This window comes from Babylonia areolata, chromosome 1, assembly GCF_041734735.1.
Source record: "Babylonia areolata isolate BAREFJ2019XMU chromosome 1, ASM4173473v1, whole genome shotgun sequence".
Taxonomy (NCBI): domain Eukaryota; kingdom Metazoa; phylum Mollusca; class Gastropoda; order Neogastropoda; family Buccinidae; genus Babylonia; species Babylonia areolata.
The window spans coordinates 13,585,099-13,605,098 of NC_134876.1; the positions used below are offsets into that span (position 1 = coordinate 13,585,099).

Genomic DNA, 20,000 nt, shown 5'->3' on the forward strand with positions numbered 1-20,000 from the left:
AAACAGAAAAAAAAAGGTGATCCAAAATGTTCATGTGATTTGCATGTGTTCAGTTTTTGTCTATTGTATTTAATAATCATTACGCTATTAAATACATTTAGTATATTAGGGATTTTGTTAGACCTATACAATGTTTTTCGGTGTTTTTTTTTTTTTTTGTTTTTTCTTGTTTTGTGGTTGTTGTGTTTTTTTTTTTTTTTGTTGTTGTTAGGGGGAGGGGGTTGTTTTTGTTTGTTTTTTCGCCAAATTTAACATTTGAAAACCTGAGGCATAAGTTAACTATAAGTTTCCACAAGACAAACTGTCCCCAAAAAGTCGAAAGAGAAGAGAAAAGCACTTCCCTCTGCTTTGTGGAAATCCTAGTTGCAAAATATCTCTAAAATTTCTAAAGTACATTGGGTAATATGCAGACCTGTTTAATTCCTTTGCAGTGTGTACACAGGAAGAAGATCAAATGCACTTCAAAGATAATTACTTTGCTTAGTGTGTGTCTTTCTGGGTAATATATTTTTGTTTTTTGTTGCTGTTTTTTTTTGTTGTTTTTTCTTTTGTTTTTTTGTTTTTTTTCTGTTCTTCGTTAAGCAGCGCTCTTTACATGCCAGATTCGAAATGCTACACGCCAAAACTTGCAGAGAAAGTGACGTCATTCGAGAATAAACTGAAACACACTGAATGCCAGTCTGTATTGGTTTGTCATAAACGTGCTTGAAATTCTCCGTCTCTCTCTCTCTTTCTCTCCATTTTTTTTCTTCTTTTTTTCATCTTTACATTTATTCGATACATCAGCAAGAAAGATAATCAACCATTCTTTTTTTTTTTTTTTAAATACAGAGGTAGAACAAAAATCATGTACTCACTTTTATGTCGCATACGTCTTGAGACACGCAAGACTGAGCTGACGAATAAGCCCCCTTGTTCATTTCATGAGCACACAAAAAATGTACGTCGTCTTCTTAAAAAAAAAAAAAAAAAAAAAAATCACCATTAGATGAAACACTGATTTCACATAAACTTTAGACAAACCAGAAACTGCACAACGAAAGCACTGGATTCATGTTCGCTGCTATTTTCTTTTGACTTTACAAATTAACATCATTGACACAACGAGCTTGGAGCACAGTGACACCTAGTTTCGTTGGCTGGAGCACAATTTTCACGATTTTCACGTGCAAGTTGCAAAAACTGTGAATTTACATAAACTGTCACCTTGTGCAGGCGATGTTGATTGGGCGGTGACCTTGTGCAGGCGATGTTGATTGGGTGGTGGAGAGGTTGGAAGCCAGTCACTGATCTACACCAACGGCCTGTCGACAGCCACGGAGAAGTTAATGTTCTTGTTCTGGAAAAAGGTCAGAAGCACCTGCAGCCCTTCCCACCTTAGAGTTGACAGGTTTTGAATGTGTGCTTTGTGTTTGCGGATTAAGTGTGTGTGTGAGTTTGTGTGTGCGTGTGGCGGGGGATGGGGGGAGGAGTGTGTGTGTGTGTGAGTGTGTGTACGCGAGCGCGCGCGCGCGCGCATGTGTGTGTGTGTGTATGGGAGAGAGAGAGAGAGAGAGAGAGAGATTATTGAGTGGAAGACACTGTCACACAATATTTCGATACTCTGCAAGCCTTTCGAAATATCACACACACACACACACACACACACACACACACACGAGAGAGAGAGTGAGAGAGCGAGGAGTAATAGAGAGACATACTAGATATAAGAGCAATGAAAAAATTAATAGTCCATTTTAAAAAATGAACCTTTTCGTAGTGTTTGCTGTTGTTTGTCAGTAATAGGGAAGGAACCTAAGCTGTAGTGGGCTGTGAGGACAAGTCCGTGTGGTAGTCGTCCTGTAATGCACCTGTGTTGCACCTTACAGCGTCACTTCCGCCATGGTTCTCTTCCTACCAGAATGACGTCACTGTGCGTGCGCGCGTGGCGTTCATGTGCGCAATGTCGACTGCGACAAAGAATGATGGGTTGAGAGAGAGAGAGAGAGAGAGAGAGAGAGAGCGCTAATGAGAGACAGACAGACAGACAGAGAGGGGGGGGGGGACAGAAGGACGGAGGTAAACTGCAAACACACAAACACACACACACACACAATCAAACAAAATCCCCACAATCTTCTTACATTTTATTCGTGTGCAGTACTTCTCTCAAAACACCATGTCCCATATTACTCTCAAAAGCAAAACAAATATACATTCCAGCACACCTTTCTGAATTGCTGTGGCATCCACACACACACACATACACACACACACGCACGCACGCACGCACGAACACACACACACACACACACTGACAAACCCACTGCCTTCCCCATCACTCCTTCAAAACACATGTTTTATCAACATCATGAGGTGTGAGTGCTAAAATCAAATGTTAATATCAACAACAAAGACAGTAATAATGATCATCATAAATAATGCATAGCGCAGAGTCATATGCTCATGCATCCTCCTCCGTGTCTTCTTGTAAAACAAGAAAAAGGGAGGGGGTGCATTTGTACAGCAATGTCCAAGCATTGATTAGTTAAACAAACAAACGAAAATGCAATCAATTATACCCTTGTTGATAATCATGTCATGAGAAATGCATCAATACAAATGAATGATAGGTTCAACGTTCGAAGAATAAGAAAATGCATTGACAAAATGCATAACAGAAAGCACAGATAAATGACCACAGTACCAAAAAGACAAAAGAAGAAGAAGAAGAAGAAAAAAAAGAAAAAAAAGAGGCAAGAATACCCACATCTTATTTTCAACATGTGTACTGTTTACATCAGATAAAAGCATGGTTATGAAAACCCACGTACCTTGAACGCACAAAAATATGACACACGAAATGCCCCCCAAAACAATCCATGAAATTATCGTGAGCAAAAAAAAAAAAAAGAAAAAAAGAAGAAACAAACTTACCCATAAACCAACACCAAAATGAACACACAAGAGAATCTTTAACCATCGATAAAAACTGTTGTAAAAAAAAAAATTGAAAACAAAACACTACGTTCTGGTAGTTAAGAAAAAAAAGAAGAAGAAAAAAAGCTAAACAAATCGAACACACAAACAAAAAGCGGCGACCATGATTGTCCCTTCTGACTGTGCAAGCAACTCTTGAGGTCTTGAAACAGCGGACGTCTATTTGATCTATGAAACACCCGCGTTTTGGTTTGTGTGTTTTTCCTCCTGTGAAATATATTAATAATACCCAAAATCCTTACACTGTCTTCCTTCTGTGCTGTATTTCATTTTCTTTCTTACAACTCCACTTGTGCTTCCTTCCAGGTTCAAGACAAAAGCACACAAGACCAAGTCTGCAAAGAGCAGAGCGGATTAATGGTGACTTATCAACAACAAAAATGGGGGCAATTTTCCTTTGTTTCTCTTGGATGCAAAAGCTGTCAAGAATTAAAAATCGATCAGCACACACACACACACACACACACACACACACACACACACACACACATCATGTTCAAAGCCATACGTTGGAGATCGACAAGTGAAATCGGTATGAAGACGCTTGTTGGGAAATCATCGCGTCCGTCGTCACAACAAAGAAAAAAAACGAACAGAAAATAAGATAATAAGTATATATCGTATATTCACTTCTTTTTTTTTCAAATTCATGTAATAGTAATGATTATAATGAAGACAATAAAAGTTGTAAGAAGAAGGAGAAGGAGGGGGAGGAAGAGGATGTGGAGGAGGAGAAGAAGAAGAAGGAGGAGGAGAAGGAGGGGGAGGAAGAGGACGTGGAGGGGGAGAAGGAGAAGAAGGAGGAGGAGGAGAAGGGGGAGGAAGAGGATGTGGAGGGGGGAAGGAGAAGAAGGAGGAGGAGGAGGAGGAGGGGAAGGAGGAAGAGGATGTGGAGGGGAGAAGGAGAAGAAAAAGGAGGAGAAGGAGGAGAAGGGGGAGGAAGAGGATGTGGAGGGGGGAAGGAGAAGAAGGAGGAGGAGGAGGAGAAGGAGGAGGGGAAGGAGGAAGAGGATATGGAGGAGAAGAAGAAGAGGAAAGAACAAGAAAAAGAGAAGAGGAAGAAGAAGAAGAAGAGCAGGAGGAGGAGGAGAAGAACAACAACAACAACAACTGCAAGAAGAATCAGAAGGATCACAAGACGCAACAGGAGTCAGGCACTGCATCAAAGGAATAAGACCCGAGTCAACTAACATAGCTGGTAGACATCCACGTCGTTCTCCTGGTTCAAATCACCGAGGAAGATGATTCTGGGGCAGTCATCTCCTTTCCACACCATAGTATATGTACCGCTCTTTGTTCCAAACTAAATAGTCACACGCATAACAAACATCATGAAAATGATATCACACACACACACACACACACACACACACACACACGACCATAATCTTCTTTGTTGTTGTTTTTTTTTTTCAAAAGAGACAATAATGGCATTATCCATGGCTTACAACATCTGATTAAAAAAACAAAACAAAAAAAACTCTCACATAGTTCAAACCTTTGTCAAGACAGCCTCCCAAAAAATCATTCACATGATTTCAAGTTGGAAATACACATTGACTTTGCAAAAGGTTCGTAAATAATGCATAATATATGCATTGACCATCGAAAACAAAGAAACATATGATAAATCTTTTTCTTTTTATCTTCTTCTTCTTTTTTTTTTGCAACAGAATGGAGAGAGTGAGTGAGTGAATGATGTGAAAGGGGGGGGGGGGAGTGGAGGGGGAGTGGAGGGGGAGCGGGAAAGGTGTGGTGGGTGAGGGGTGGGAGTACGGGTTGGGGTGTGGGGGGAGGGGGGGGTGGTGAAAGAGAAGGCACAGATCTAAACCTTGGTCGTATGATAAAACGTTTCCTTTTTAAGCTTCCGAACAAAATGTAAAGCATTATGCATATACAGTTTCTTTTTCTTTTTTCTTTTTTTTTTATTTCAAGTATTGGGTTCTGCATTGCTGTGTGTGCTGTGTTAAAGAAATATACTGTCTTCGGAAGCAGAGAACCTTCTGTGGAAATGGTAAAAAGAAGGAGAGAGAGAAAAATAAAAAGGAATTTCACAGAGCAGCAGAAAGTAATAAATACATTATTTATTTTATCAATCATTTTTATTTATCTATCTATTCATCTATTCACTTATTTAGTTATTTATTTTATTTACCTATTAAACATTCCTACTATTAATAATCTCCCTTTTCTTGTTAGGAGTAGTTGGAGTAGTAATTTCAGTTTCAGTTTCAGTAGCTCAAGGAGGCGTCACTGCGTTCGGACAAATCCATATACGCTACACCACATCTGCCAAGCAGATGCCTGACCAGCAGCGTAACCCAACGCGCAGCAGTAGTAGTAGTAGTAGTAGTAGTAGCAGTATATTGCATTCTGGGTGTTTTCACATGATGCGCAAAAACAACCAACGATTTTATTTTATTTTATTTTTTTTTTTTAAGGTTTGAAACGATATGGGTACGACACTGATCTTTTCTGTTACAATGACCTTTCCTTGATTGAACACGTTCTCTGTCGTTTAGAGGACCACTGGGCCGGGGGCTGTGTGTCCCCTCTTCCCACAGACAGAACGCTGATAATAAAATAAAATAAGATAAAATAAAATAAAATAAACACGTTTGCAAAGAAAGGTGCCAGATGCGAACATCTCGGGACTGGTTCTTAACTCATACCAAGACTCAGACTGTGACTCATGGGTTTTTTTTTCTCTTAAAGGGCATGGCACCTTCAAAGTAAGGTGGGTTGGGTGGGGTTGGGGCGGGGTGGGGTGGGGGGGTATAGATGTATATGAGAAAGTAGCACAACAGTACAGGAGAATAGTGATGATAAATAAACGCTACGCGATTCAAATGCTCTATGTTTTTTTTTTTTTTTTTTATTTTATTTTTTTACAGTCGCTTCATTCGAGGAAGACATTATAACAAAATAAGCTGGAATCAATAGGGCTGTTCTTTGCATTCTGGTGGAATAAACAAGCTTTATAATAATTTCTCAACAATAGACAATTCTACACAACTGGACTTCATCTTCAATTCTTTTTCTTTTTTTTTTAACAATGGACAGAGCAAGTTACGGCGATAATGGCGAGCAAAAATATCCAACCTTGTTTTTATGGGGGAGGGGGGAGGGCAGAGCGGATGTAAGTGGGGGTGTGGATCGTAATGTATGTGTGGATGTAGTTGGATTCGGCATCGACACGTTATGTTAAATGTCTGTGTAATAAATTAGCATGTGTGTTAGAATTCGATCTTTACACACACACACACACACAGATATGTATAATATATATATATATATATATATATATATTTGTGCATTAGAATATGAATTTTGTCAACGTCATTCAGTTGAGGAGGAACCAGGAAAAGAAAGTCTCTGATGTTTGACTGGAATTCTATTTATTCTGTGTTTGGATCTGTAGTATCAATATAGCGTTTGTTGGCAAGCTGCAGCATGCCATACTGTCGTAATGCACTAGAGGAGTGGATGTTTTATGTCAGTGGAATATCAAAATTGTGCTTCTAAAAGCTGTGCATATTTCTTCTCAACTGAAGCCATGTTAACTCACTCAGTACGGCCAGTCCTCTCTTCTCCTCTACACAGACCCCTCGGATGTCCAGTGGGTGTCTGAATGACCCAACCTTTAGCTTCCGTCGTCAGAACTGTGGTATTCTTTGTCCACATTCACCTCTTCAGTATAAGAGCCTTCCGCTTGCAATATTTTGATGATGGTAATTGGGGTGAAACGCTGTTTACGTCGTCTCTTTCGCCGTTCGTATGGAGAGAGTTAAAAATACATCAGCAAACACACAGGCCTGGCAAGCTTTGTAGCTGTCCCCCACTGGTCGTAAACAATGCAGATTTAAGGCTTGAGCAAAGTAAAGTAAACAAGCCAATAGTCACACGTACGGATCGCTAGCATGAGACAGATGATCACATTCAGGTCAGTTGCTACGCTGACAGAATACACAGCCTGAGCATTTGTAACGACAATACCACAATCAATTAGAATTGATTGAAAATGAACACATAATTATCCACAAATCTGTGTTGTCAAAACACGCACATAACAGGTTGAAATCTCACACAGCAATCTAATTGAAAAAATATTTCAAAAAAAAAAAAAAAAAAAAAAAAAAAAAAAAAAAATATATATATATATATATATGTGTGTGTGTGTGTGTGTGTGTGTGTGTGTGTGTGTGTGTGTGTAAATTGAACGGTTAGTGTGTGGTGTGTGTTGTTAGCTTTTTTTGGTTGTTTTTTTATTATTATTATTTTTCTTTTTTAATAAATACATTTCTGCAACAATACATCATATTATAGACGATCTATCCAAGATACTGAGTTGAATATCTTTCTTTTTTTCTTCCCCTCTCCCCTCTATATAGTTCCTCTCTCTCTCTCTCTCTCTCTCTCTCTATATATATATATATATATATATATATATAATTTTATAAAGACCGGGGCGGATTAATGAGGCCTAAAGTTACACCCCAAATCATTAGACCAGTGTTAATTCACATGACACTGAAATGATGGAATTATTACAATGACACAACGTAATAATAATAATAGTCAGGATGATTTTTTTAAACAAAATTTCAAACAAACAAACACAATAAACTTACTTTTTTTTAGCGCTGCATCTAGTGCTGAGACACATCAAAGTACTTTCAACGTGAGTCATCCCGATGCACGTTTCAACTCTAAATGGATCATGCAAGAGAGAATAAGAATTAAAAAATAACAACAACAACAACAACGACAAAAATTGGTATCGTGGCAAAAGCATTCGGCACACCAAGAATTACTTTTGTTTTCTTTTGCTTTTGCTTTTGCCTTTTGAAAGAGCAACGTGTTCACAACAAGGTCCCTGGTCCACCCTCTCTATCCCTGGACTGGCAAGAAGAAAAGCAAACGATAACGATAACTAACCACAGCAATTCAACATCATAGGAATACAAGTTCACGGGTTGAATCCATCGGTCAACAACAGGTCCTGACAACTTTAAAAAAAAAAAAAATATATATATATATATATATATAAAAAAAAAAAAAAAAAAAAAAAAAAAAAATTTATATATATATATATATATATATATATATATATATACCGCACACCCTCAAACAGAATCCAAGCAAAACACAAACATGCAGCATAATTTGTAACATGAAATTCCTTTCTCCCCCCCTCCACAACCCCTCCGCCCCCCCGCCCCCCCCCCTCTCCCCGGCCCCTCCACCCCCCCCCCCCTCAGAAAGACAAAAGAGTCGGCAATAAGTCTGCCTGGGATTGCTAGCAGATGATGAATGACTTGCCCATTTTAACGTGTTTGTATCAGCCTGTCGTTTCATTTCTCACCCCCTAAAAAAAGATGACTGGTCCATCACTGGAAAAAAAAAAAGGAAACAGCTATTGCTTCAGAAATCCTGGCTGCCGACCCTTCCCCCTCTCCCCCCCCCCCCCTCCTCTTCCACCTTCCCTTTCTGGCAGTGGAAGAATGAACGATTGCAGAAAATAAACGAGTTCTATGGGAGGAGGTAGTGGCCAAAGGGATGGATGACCCGAAGGGGGAAAAGAGTTGTGAGATTTATTTGATAACACAAAACCCCTTCAGTGAGGCCTGTGTCCGTCTCTGGCAGTACGTACGTACGTACGTGTTCACAACATACATGGGGCACTTTGTGAGAGACAGAGAGTGAGAGACTGAGAGAGAGAGAGAGAGAGAGATACAGAGACAGAGAGAGGGACAGAGAGAGATAGAGACTGCGAGAGACAGAGACACAGAGAGAGAGAGACAAAGACGGAGAGACAGAGACAGAGAGACAAAGACAGATACGAGAGGCAGACAGAGAGACAGTGACAGAGTGAGAGTGACAAGAGACATAAGCAGACAGAGACAGAGAGATGAAACAGATTAACAGTATCACGCCGTAAGCTGCCTGAGGGTCATTCCAAAGAGAGAGAGAGAGAGAGAGAGTGTGTGTGTGTTTGTTTACTCCCACTACACGGTTGAAGAACACGTACTGAACGTATATAAAAAAAAACATGGCACCGTCCTACCCACAAGCATGCCACCAAATCCTCAAGAACAACACTCAAACCCACTAAAACAACCACCCAACTGGTGCAAGATGGAATCATACTGACCGTTTGCTCCCGGCAAAAAGATGAGGCATCAGTTTTACCGTGTCGGCAAAGAGTTAAGTCCGAAAAACCACATACATGAACTATTTCGTCTGCCCCAAAGTGAAAAGAAAGTGAAAAAATCGTAAGACGTTGGAGATCAGTTAACTCACTCAGTACGGCCTGTCCTCTCTTCTCCTCTACACAGACCCTCCGGATGTCCAGTGGGTGTCTGAATCACCCAACCTTTAGCTTCCGTCGTCAGAATTGTGGCATTCTTTGTCAACATTCACCTCTTCAGTATAAGAGCCTTCCGCTTGCAATATTTTGATGATGGTAACTGGGGTTAACGTCGTCTCTTTCGCCGTTCGTATGGAGAGAGTTAAACTGCCTCCTCAGCTGAAGTGACAAAGCTACGGGCGTCACAGTCAAATACTCGAACAGACTTCGAATCTCGGATGTGCAAATAAACTTTGATTTTCACTCTGACTGCTTCTCTCCATCATTCTGTTGACACTGACAAAAGGGAGAGCGTTTTTCTTCTTCTTCTTATGATTCCAGCCATATCTCTCTTTAAAACTAACATAAGAATATTTCTATTCGATACATTTGTTTGACATACTCGCGGTCTTTTGCAAATGCTTGCTTGTACTCAGTCCACTAGCTGCCATGCCATGATGAATGAAAAATTGAATGCATATGTATGTGTGAACAGTAAGTGCGTGTGTGTGTTTGTGTGTGTTTGAGTGTGTGGGCGTGAATGTGTACGTATGTCTTTGTTTGCTTGTTTTATAATTGTGTGTGTGTGTGTGTGTGTGTGTGTGTGTGTGTGTATGTGTGTGTGTGTAAGTACGTATGTACATGTAATGTACCAATTGTTCCAGTTTTCGTCGCTTTGTTACCTTTAATAGACTATTCAAGTTCCTATTCTTATTCGTCGTTCTTTATTATTTTATTTTATTTCAGTTTATTTCTTTATTTTTATGTTTTGTGTCGTTCTTTATTTTTTTATGTTTTGTGTCGTTAAATGGGCAGAATTGTAAAAAGGCCTTTACTGTGCCTAATTCTTTACCCATTAAAGATTCAATCAATCAATCAATCAATCTTCTTGTTTTTCTCCGAGAATATGGGTACTGCTGAGGATGGATTTTTTTTTTTTTTTTTTTTTTGTTCCAGGAAGTTTAGGAAAGTCTTGTTTACACTTTGTGTGCAATTTATTTTCTGCACTGTAAGCTCAATTTGAACTCGTCTATCAAACATGGAAGGGTGAAGCGGTGCACCAACTGTGCACATATCTATCGCCACCCTACCCTCTTCTGCCCACATACACACACAAATGGAGCTAAAGGGTTTTTACACTGCGTTTGAATCTGTATATCCAGTCGTTCTATTGGTGTCATTGCAGATACAGACTGATCAAGCACACACCCCCAAAACCCACTTTCCCTGAATGCTTACCTTCGGCGATAATAATAATAATAATAATGATAATGACAATGATGATAATAATAATAATAACAACAACAACAACAACAAAACAACAACAATAATAATAACAATAATAATAATAATAAAGGTAATAATAATAATAAAGGATCTCAGCAATCACCAGGGTTATCATTCTGCCTGCCTATCTGCCAGCCACCCATGTATTTAATACAAGATATCAACTCCCCAGCGGTCAAGCGCATCCCCTTGACGGATACATACATATATCTACATATATATAGTTAGTTAGTTAGTTAGTGAGGGAGAGACAGAGACAGAGACAGACAGACAGACGGACAAACAGAGACCACACAGGCAGCGCCCAGGGCACAGGCAGTCGGCTCAGGCCACCTGATGGTGTGGTGTGGCAAGATCAGCAACAGTAACAACAACAACAACAACATTCGTTGACCCCACGGAAGGCAGCGAGCGTTGAGACAAGACAAGATTCAACTCACCGCCTGGCTGATTGATTGATTGACAACAACAGAAGATACGCGTACAGCCGGTGATGACATACTACAGCATACTATACACTCTGATGGAAAATAAAAACTAGACATACTATACCCCGAAGGAAAAACAAAACAAAACAAAACCAACAAAACCTGGGGCCATTTTTGGCCCAGTGATGACAGATCGCCGGAGAAGAAGGTATAGGTTTCCTCTTAACCCCCCTCTCCCATCCTCCGGCCCCCCAACCCCCCCGGTTACTCTCTCTCTCTCTCTCTCTCTGTATACCTGTTTCGCTATATAAATGCACATTATGACTGTCTATCTAAACTGAAGACAACACACGTGTCATGGCTGGGACTGTATAACAAAGCAAGAGAAGAGGACACAAGGAACTGAATCTCAGCAGATCTAGGAGGAAACCAGGTTTGGGAAAGAGGGAAGGGGGGGGGGAGGAAAGGAACAATATGAATCAGGGAGGAGGCATATCTGACACAGAAAGAGAGAGAGAGAAGGGGGAGAGAAAGAGAAAGAGAGACGCATTGACACTTTTGTCATTGGCCATGAGGTCCTTACGACATGGGTGAAAGAGAAAGAGAGGGAGAGACGCATTGACACTTTTGTCATTGGCCATGAGGTCCTTACGACATGGGTGAAAGAGAAAGAGAGGGAGAGACGCATTGACACTTTTGTCATTGGCCATGAGGTCCTTACGACATGGGTGAAAGAGAAAGAGAGACACATTGACACTTTTGTCATTGGCCATGAGGTCCTTACGACATGGGTGAAAGAGAAAGAGAAAGAGAGAGAGAGAGAGGGGGGGGGGGGGGGGAGGGAGGGAGAGAGAGGAGAGAGAGATAGAGAGAGAGAGATATTAAATTTTAGTTTGAAAGAGGCTTCAAAGCCATGTGGGCAGATCCATACACGCTAAGCCACCTCTGCTTTCCAAACAAACAAACAAAAATAATAATGAAAATTAAAAATGATAATGATAATAAGAACAACAACAATAATAACAATAATAATAATATAATAATATAATAATAATAATAATAATGATACTGAGCGAGGACAGCAACTGTTTGACCTCTCTGTATGACTGTACCCCAAACACGCTGTAGTCACTCAGGCCGTGAGGGCCTTCCTTCCTTCCTTCCTCCTCTTCATGTGTTCCTGCTGCTTCTTTTCCCACAGCTCTGTGCTGTGTCACTGGGTCGTCACCCGAACACACACACACACACACACACAGACCACACACACACACACCACACACACACACACACACACACACACACACACACACACACACACACACACATCCAAAACCTGTTCACCAGAAGATTCCTCCAAGGTCTGCCGGTCAGCTGTATTTATATTTGTATTTCTCTTTTCATCACAACAGATTTCTCTGTGTGAAATTCCGGCTGCTGCTCCCCCAGGGAGAACGCGTCGCTACACTACAGCGCCCCCCCCCCTCCCCCCCCCCCCCCCCCCCCCCCCCCCCCCCCCCCCCCCCCCCCCCTTTTTTTTTGTGTTGTATTTTTCCCTGCGTGCTGTTTTATTTGTTTTTCCTATCGAAGTGGATCTTTCTACAGAATGTTGCCATGAACATCCCTATGTTAAATAAGAAAAACAAACCCACCGCAGTAAGGTATATTAACTAGAAGACATTAAAAGACTACAATTCAAATAAATCCAACAGAACTAAACAGTGCATAACCAGAAGACATTAAAAGACTGAAATTGAACAGAAACAATGGAATTTTTGTTTAGTGTCCCGTCACACATATCGGTGATTGAACAGAAACAAGAGAACATTTAAAAGACTACAATTCAAACAAACCGAACAGAACTAAACCAGAGTCAACAACAACATACACACACACACACACACACACACACACAGCCACACATGTAGACTCTCAGGAGGAGGAGAAGAAGAAGGAGGAGGAGGAGGAGGAAGGCACGTTGACGAAGACGCGGAATGTCCGAATGTCCATGGGCTGTAGCGTCACTGTGAAGGGGTCCTCCATCACCGACTTGTAGTCCAGGGACCCTGCACGCGGCACACACACACACACACACACACACAGAGGCACGCACGCGCACACACACACATGCATACACGCACGCACACACACACACACACACACACACACACACACACATGAACACGGTCAGCTGATGTTGATAACCAAGTGTTCGAGACAAGCTGGGAAATTTTGAGTTATGAATGCACTGCTAACCTGTGACACTTATTATTTCATCATCTATCTGTTCATGTATGCGTGTGCGTGAGAGATTGAGTAAGTGTGGACGCGTGGGTGCGTGGGTGGGTGTTTGTGTGTGTGTGTGTCTTTGTGTCATACAAACCCTAAAATGTCCTGACATTCTATTCCTTTATACCCAAAACGCACAAGCACGAGCTCACGCACACAGAAAAAAACTTGACACGTCAAGGGAAGTCAAGAAAAGACAAGACAAACGACATGTCACGACCCCCCTAGGGAAGAGGTCGAGAACTGTTTTAAAACCTAACGCCCAACCCAATTCACCCGACAACACAAACACACAATACAGATATTTCTCGTCCACACAAAATTTATTCTCTTCCGCTCTGTCTATCCCACTCACGCAACCTTACCACACAGCCTATACTTGCAAAAAAACAACAACAAAACAACCATATACTATAACTTCAACAACAAAAACACGAACAGAAGTCGTACACAAAACTACGGATTCTCCCAAATGTAATCGAAAGCAATTTTCCACACACACACTCAAAGAGAAGCAAATCACCCCAAAAACCAGGACTGGTACACAGATGCTTTAGTCTTTGACGGGTTCAGGAAGTTTTCCTCTTAAGAGGAAAACAACAACAAAAACAAAAAACTGACACACGGCCCAGACAAACTTCGGCGGGTTCGAACCAAGGCACAAGCCCCCGGTCAAAAGGCCTAGGTGCCAGGACTCGGCATACAATGCCAAGCAATGGACCAGGCTGCAAGTCAAAAGGCCCGGAACACAGGACACCAGTCACAGGGCAGGAAGGGGCGAAGACCCAGGACAGCAGTCACAGGGCAGGAGGGGACGAACACCCAGGACACCAGTCACAGGGCAGGAAGGGGCGAAGACCCAGGACAGCAGTCACAGGGCAGGAGGGGACGAACACCCAGGACACCAGTCACAGGGCAGGAAGGGGCGAAGACCCAGGACAGCAGTCACAGGGCAGGAGGGGACGAACACCCAGGACACCAGTCACAGGGCAGAAAGGGGCGAAGACCCAGGACAGCAGTCACAGGGCAGGAGGGGGCGAAGACCCAGGACAGCAGTCACAGGGCAGGAGGGGACGAAGACCCAGGACAGCAGTCACAGGGCAGGAGGGGACGAAGACCCAGGACAGCAGTCACAGGGCAGGAGGGGACGAAGACCCAGGACACCAGTCACAGGGCAGAAAGGGGCGAAGACCCAGGACACCAGTCACAGGGCAGAAAGGGGCGAAGACCCAGGACAGCAGTCACAGGGCAGGAGGGGGCGAAGATCCAGGACAGCAGTCAGAGGGCAGGAGGGGACGAACACCCAGGACACCAGTCACAGGGCAGAAAGGGGCGAAGATCTGGGTCACCAGACGAAAGGCCCGGGACACACAGCACACGGCGAGAGCTGGAACATTACGGAATGTTCCCCCCGTACTGAGCAATACTAATTCTAACGATATAATTAACAAAAAACAAATGTACAGCACATTCAAAATGAAAACCTGGAATATAATTCCATTGTCAAGACGAATTATAGGAGTAATATACGGCACTCGCGCACTCCACACCAAACATACAGGGGCAACGCCCAGTTTTACACAACAGTGAACTAAGGTAAAATTGTATCATTTTAAAACTCAAACAATAAAATTGGCAAAAATATTAGCCGACACAAGAAAAAGTACATATTCACTCGGTGGTAGCACACGAGTAATTAACGAAATAGATTGTGTCAAAACCTAACGTACAGCTCTCTTTCTTGTCGAAAATCTTACGTCTTACCTACATCCCTGACAGAAATACAACCAAGCTAAGTAGACAAGTGGCTTCTTACCTGCCACAGGTGGCGTACACTAACGACCACCACAAAGACACGACGACGACGAAGACAGACGAAGACGAAGAAACACAGAAGTGGCTCCCATGGAGAACAGCCGGTCCTCACTTCGTATGGTGCCTAGATGTCGGGGTAGCTACCCCACCAACCACGAAGACGACCCGTACACTACGGCAGTCGGGCTGCAAAAGCCTCGAATATTGTTGCTGCCCAACAATATTTCATATTCGCTCAGGTGAGCGAGTAATATGCATGCACGTGGTTCGTGCGCAAATCAAGACTTCTACCCGAACTGAAGGGTGGGAGAAGGAAGGAAAGTGAAAGAAGAGGGGGGCAGGGGGGAGAGAGAAAACGAAGACGGGCCACACGCCCTAACTGCCGTCACAAGTTGTGACAATACCCCCCATTCAAGTTCAAACTTCACGTTTGGAACTTAAACACACCGTCACAACGACTGACGGACAGAGAGACACGTGACAACTCTCGCCTTGCACTTCCGCATTCCCGAACGTCTATTAGTGGTCAAGGACAGTTACCAAAACAAAACAGTTTGTCCAGACCAACGAAACAAGAGAAGAGAAATTTATACGAAAGCTATCTTAACTTTACAGCTAGTAAGGATACGCGGAAGCGTGTGCTTCCTAATTTAAGAGTAGAATATAGAGGTATGTGCAGAAGTCAAATGGGACTGCGCATACTCTTCTTTGATAACACTGCCGAAATCACTTTTCGGGAAATGCCGATTCTTGCTCCGGCAGACGACTGAGATAGTCGGCTCCAACATTTTCTTTTCCAGGGATAGCTTGCACTGTGAAGGAGAAAGGCTGGAGCTGCAGCGCCCACCGTGTCAGTCTGCCGCTGACGGTTCTTGCTCTATCCAGGTATTGCAGAGGGGGCATGATCGGTCTGGACGACGAATGGTTTGCCGTACAGGTATGGCTCGAACTTTTGTATGCCCCACACGAGCGCCAAGCATTCTCTCTCGATCGTGGGATAGTTCCTCTCGGCTGAAGGGTACAGTCAGAGGCATTTTAAGTAAAGGCACTCTGGGAACCCGCCCTTTTGGTACAGTTTTTTGGCACCTGTCGCAGGAAAGAACGAAGCGTTTGATGTCCCCGCACATACCTGGCCAATAGAAATGAGGAAATATTCTCTGTTGCGTCCGCCTAAACCCCAAATGACCAGACATTGGAGCCTCATGGCCCAGGCGTAGCACTGTGGAACGCAAAGGCTTCGGTACACAGATCTGGGTCGCCTGGCCTCTGTGATCTTTAAACTGCCGCATCAGCACCCCATGCTTTTTAAAATAAGAGACCTCGCCTGAAGGGGTCTTCTGTAAAAGGCCTGAACCAGCCCTATCACGTGCCTGATGAAAATCAGGATCGTCATTTTGCTGGTGCTGTAAGTCTTCCCGTGACACATGGATCTGAATATCCTTGACGGGCAGGGGAGGCAAGGGTTTGGCATTTGCTGCAGCCTGGGCTCTAGTTTGAACGGCGCCCACAAGGCTGGGATCAGCATAGACGGGCACGACCATTGAAGAGCCGTCCCCTCTCCAGGCACAATTCCCAATGAGAACCTCCTCAACAGGAGACTCCATGACAGCCACGTCCAAAACGCCCTGTATGAACGGGGACTGAAAGTCCACCCTGGCGATGGGCAGAACTGAGGAGCACCTTGACTCTGCCAACACCACGCGAACTGTGGCCCCGGTAAAACAGTCAGGTCTTACGAGTCGCCTGGCTACAACAATCAACTGGGCTCCCGTGTCGCGTAAAGCTTGCACTGTGTGGCCATTGACAGAAACCTCGCAGCGAGGCGAGTACTGCTTGGAAGCACAAGACGTGCAAAGCGTCGGGGTCATTGCACCAACACCCTGCACAGATGAGACATGAGCAATGAGTGAGACTCTCTTGGGTTGCCGGCACTCTTTGGCCAAGTGACCTGGCTTCCCGCAGTTGAAGCAGGCAGGTATTCTTGTAGAGTCTCTTCCCTTTACGTTGTTTGGAGCTGAATCCCCTGACCCATGTGGAGGTCCTTTTTTCTCCGCGCCCAGATTGAAACTGCGGTCGGAAACCCTACAACCTTTTTTGGAAACTCGAAATTCAGCTTCCGCCATGCGACCTGCTCTCCGAGCATTAACAATTTTAGTAGTGATATGGGCAACGTCCTCGACTCTGTTGGGTTCCTCACGCCGAACTTCAGTAACGAGATCGGGATTGAGTGTGGTCAAGAACTGCTCCTGAAGGACCAGATCTTTAATGTCGTCTGCCTTCGATTCATCACGTCCAGCGGCCACACACCACCGGGAGAAACAAACCTTCAGCCTGCCCAGAAACTGATCAAACGTCTCTTCCGCTAATTTCCGCATTGAACGGAACCGTTTGCGGTAGGAATCTGCATCCAGACGGAATTCGTAAAGCAGAGCCGCTTTTAAGATGTCATAATCGTGTAGTTGTTCCGGTTGTAACCGTAGGCAGGCGTCTCTCGCCCGACCCTGCAAAAGGGCCACCAGGCGGGCTGCCCAGGAGCTACGCTTCCACTTATTTAATCCCGCCACTCTCTCAAAGTGGTTAAGGAAGCTATCGAAATCGTCTTTCTCATCATACGGCACAAGCGGAAACTGATGAGCCGTGTGAGCTTCTAGCTCTTCCTGGCGCAGTTCCATTTTCCTCTCGAATCTACGTCTTTCCTCCTCTCTTAACTGTTTCATTTCCTCGTCCTTCATTTCCCTGTACAATCTTTCCTCCTCATCTTTTTTCTTCCTATACTCTTCTTCTTTTCTATCCTTCCATTGTCTGTACTTTCTCTCCTCATCCCTAGCCTGACGCTCTTCCTCCCTAGCCTGACGCTCCTCCTCCCTGGCTACTGCATCAACCACAAACCGGGCCAACGCCTCTCCAGACAAACCCAAGTCAGTGCCCAACACCCTGAACTTTGAGTACATGTCCTGAGAAGGTACGGAATTAGACTCATTCTTCAAGCCTTCATCGAAAGCCCCCTCAGGATTAGCCTCCTTCAGGTGGCCCTGAATCCATCCGGACAATTCAGTCTTTTTTTCAGCACTCAGAGAAGGTGTACTGCCTTCTGCCCTGACCCCCCGTGACCCCGAACTAGGAGTAGAGGCCGCAGAAGTTTTCGTGTTACAGGCATGTTTTCTTAATTCACAATGTGCAACAACTACACAAAACTTGAATTAAGATTAAGTCTCTAAGTCACTAACTCCAGGTCCCCACTTCACTCAACCGTCCAACAGTAAGAACCTAACAATCTAATAACCTTAATCACCCCCATAAAAGCTAACCAAAACGAAATGCCTGCAACATAAAACGTAGACGAACAAGACGATCACACCCTACCCCCCAACCCGTGTTACATTCCCTAGAACTTGTTACCCCGCATCTCCACCATTGTCACGACCCCCCTAGGGAAGAGGTCGAGAACTGTTTTAAAACCTAACGCCCAACCCAATTCACCCGACAACACAAACACACAATACAGATATTTCTCGTCCACACAAAATTTATTCTCTTCCGCTCTGTCTATCCCACTCACGCAACCTTACCCACACAGCCTATACTTGCAAAAAAACAACAACAAAACAACCATATACTATAACTTCAACAACAAAAACACGAACAGAAGTCGTACACAAAACTACGGATTCTCCCAAATGTAATCGAAAGCAATTTTCCACACACACACTCAAAGAGAAGCAAATCACCCCAAAAACCAGGACTGGTACACAGATGCTTTAGTCTTTGACGGGTTCAGGAAGTTTTCCTCTTAAGAGGAAAACAACAACAAAAACAAAAAACTGACACACGGCCCAGACAAACTTCGGCGGGTTCGAACCAAGGCACAAGCCCCCGGTCAAAAGGCCTAGGTGCCAGGACTCGGCATACAATGCCAAGCAATGGACCAGGCTGCAAGTCAAAAGGCCCGGAACACAGGACACCAGTCACAGGGCAGGAAGGGGCGAAGACCCAGGACAGCAGTCACAGGGCAGGAGGGGACGAACACCCAGGACACCAGTCACAGGGCAGGAAGGGGCGAAGACCCAGGACAGCAGTCACAGGGCAGGAAGGGGACGAACACCCAGGACACCAGTCACAGGGCAGGAAGGGGGCGAAGACCCAGGACAGCAGTCACAGGGCAGGAGGGGACGAACACCCAGGACACCAGTCACAGGGCAGAAGGGGCGAAGACCCAGGACAGCAGTCACAGGGCAGGAGGGGGCGAAGACCCAGGACAGCAGTCACAGGGCAGGAGGGGACGAAGACCCAGGACAGCAGTCACAGGGCAGGAGGGGACGAAGACCCAGGACAGCAGTCACAGGGCAGGAGGGGACGAAGACCCAGGACACCAGTCACAGGGCAGAAAGGGGCGAAGACCCAGGACACCAGTCACAGGGCAGAAAGGGGCGAAGACCCAGGACAGCAGTCACAGGGCAGGAGGGGGCGAAGATCCAGGACAGCAGTCAGAGGGCAGGAGGGGACGAACACCCAGGACACCAGTCACAGGGCAGAAAGGGGCGAAGATCTGGGTCACCAGACGAAAGGCCCGGGACACACAGCACACGGCGAGAGCTGGAACATTACGGAATGTTCCCCCCGTACTGAGCAATACTAATTCTAACGATATAATTAACAAAAAACAAATGTACAGCACATTCAAAATGAAAACCTGGAATATAATTCCATTGTCAAGACGAATTATAGGAGTAATATACGGCACTCGCGCACTCCACACCAAACATACAGGGGCAACGCCCAGTTTTACACAACAGTGAACTAAGGTAAAATTGTATCATTTTAAAACTCAATAACAATAAAATTGGCAAAAATATTAG

At 44.1% G+C, this 20,000-nt stretch overlaps 1 protein-coding gene across 4 annotated transcripts in view; it reads right to left on the bottom strand.

Moving 5' to 3' along the window:
- Positions 1-12,595: 12,595 nt before the first annotated feature.
- LOC143279824 (lysosomal alpha-mannosidase-like) overlaps positions 12,596-20,000 on the bottom strand; it is a 263,784-nt gene continuing 256,379 nt past the window's right edge. For all 4 annotated transcript variants that reach the window (XM_076584037.1, XM_076584048.1, XM_076584056.1 and 1 more), the window contains one exon: positions 12,596-13,106. In XM_076584037.1, coding sequence (XP_076440152.1) covers positions 12,973-13,106 — 134 coding nt within the window. In that variant the 3' untranslated portion in view covers positions 12,596-12,972. The remainder of the gene's footprint in view (positions 13,107-20,000) is intronic.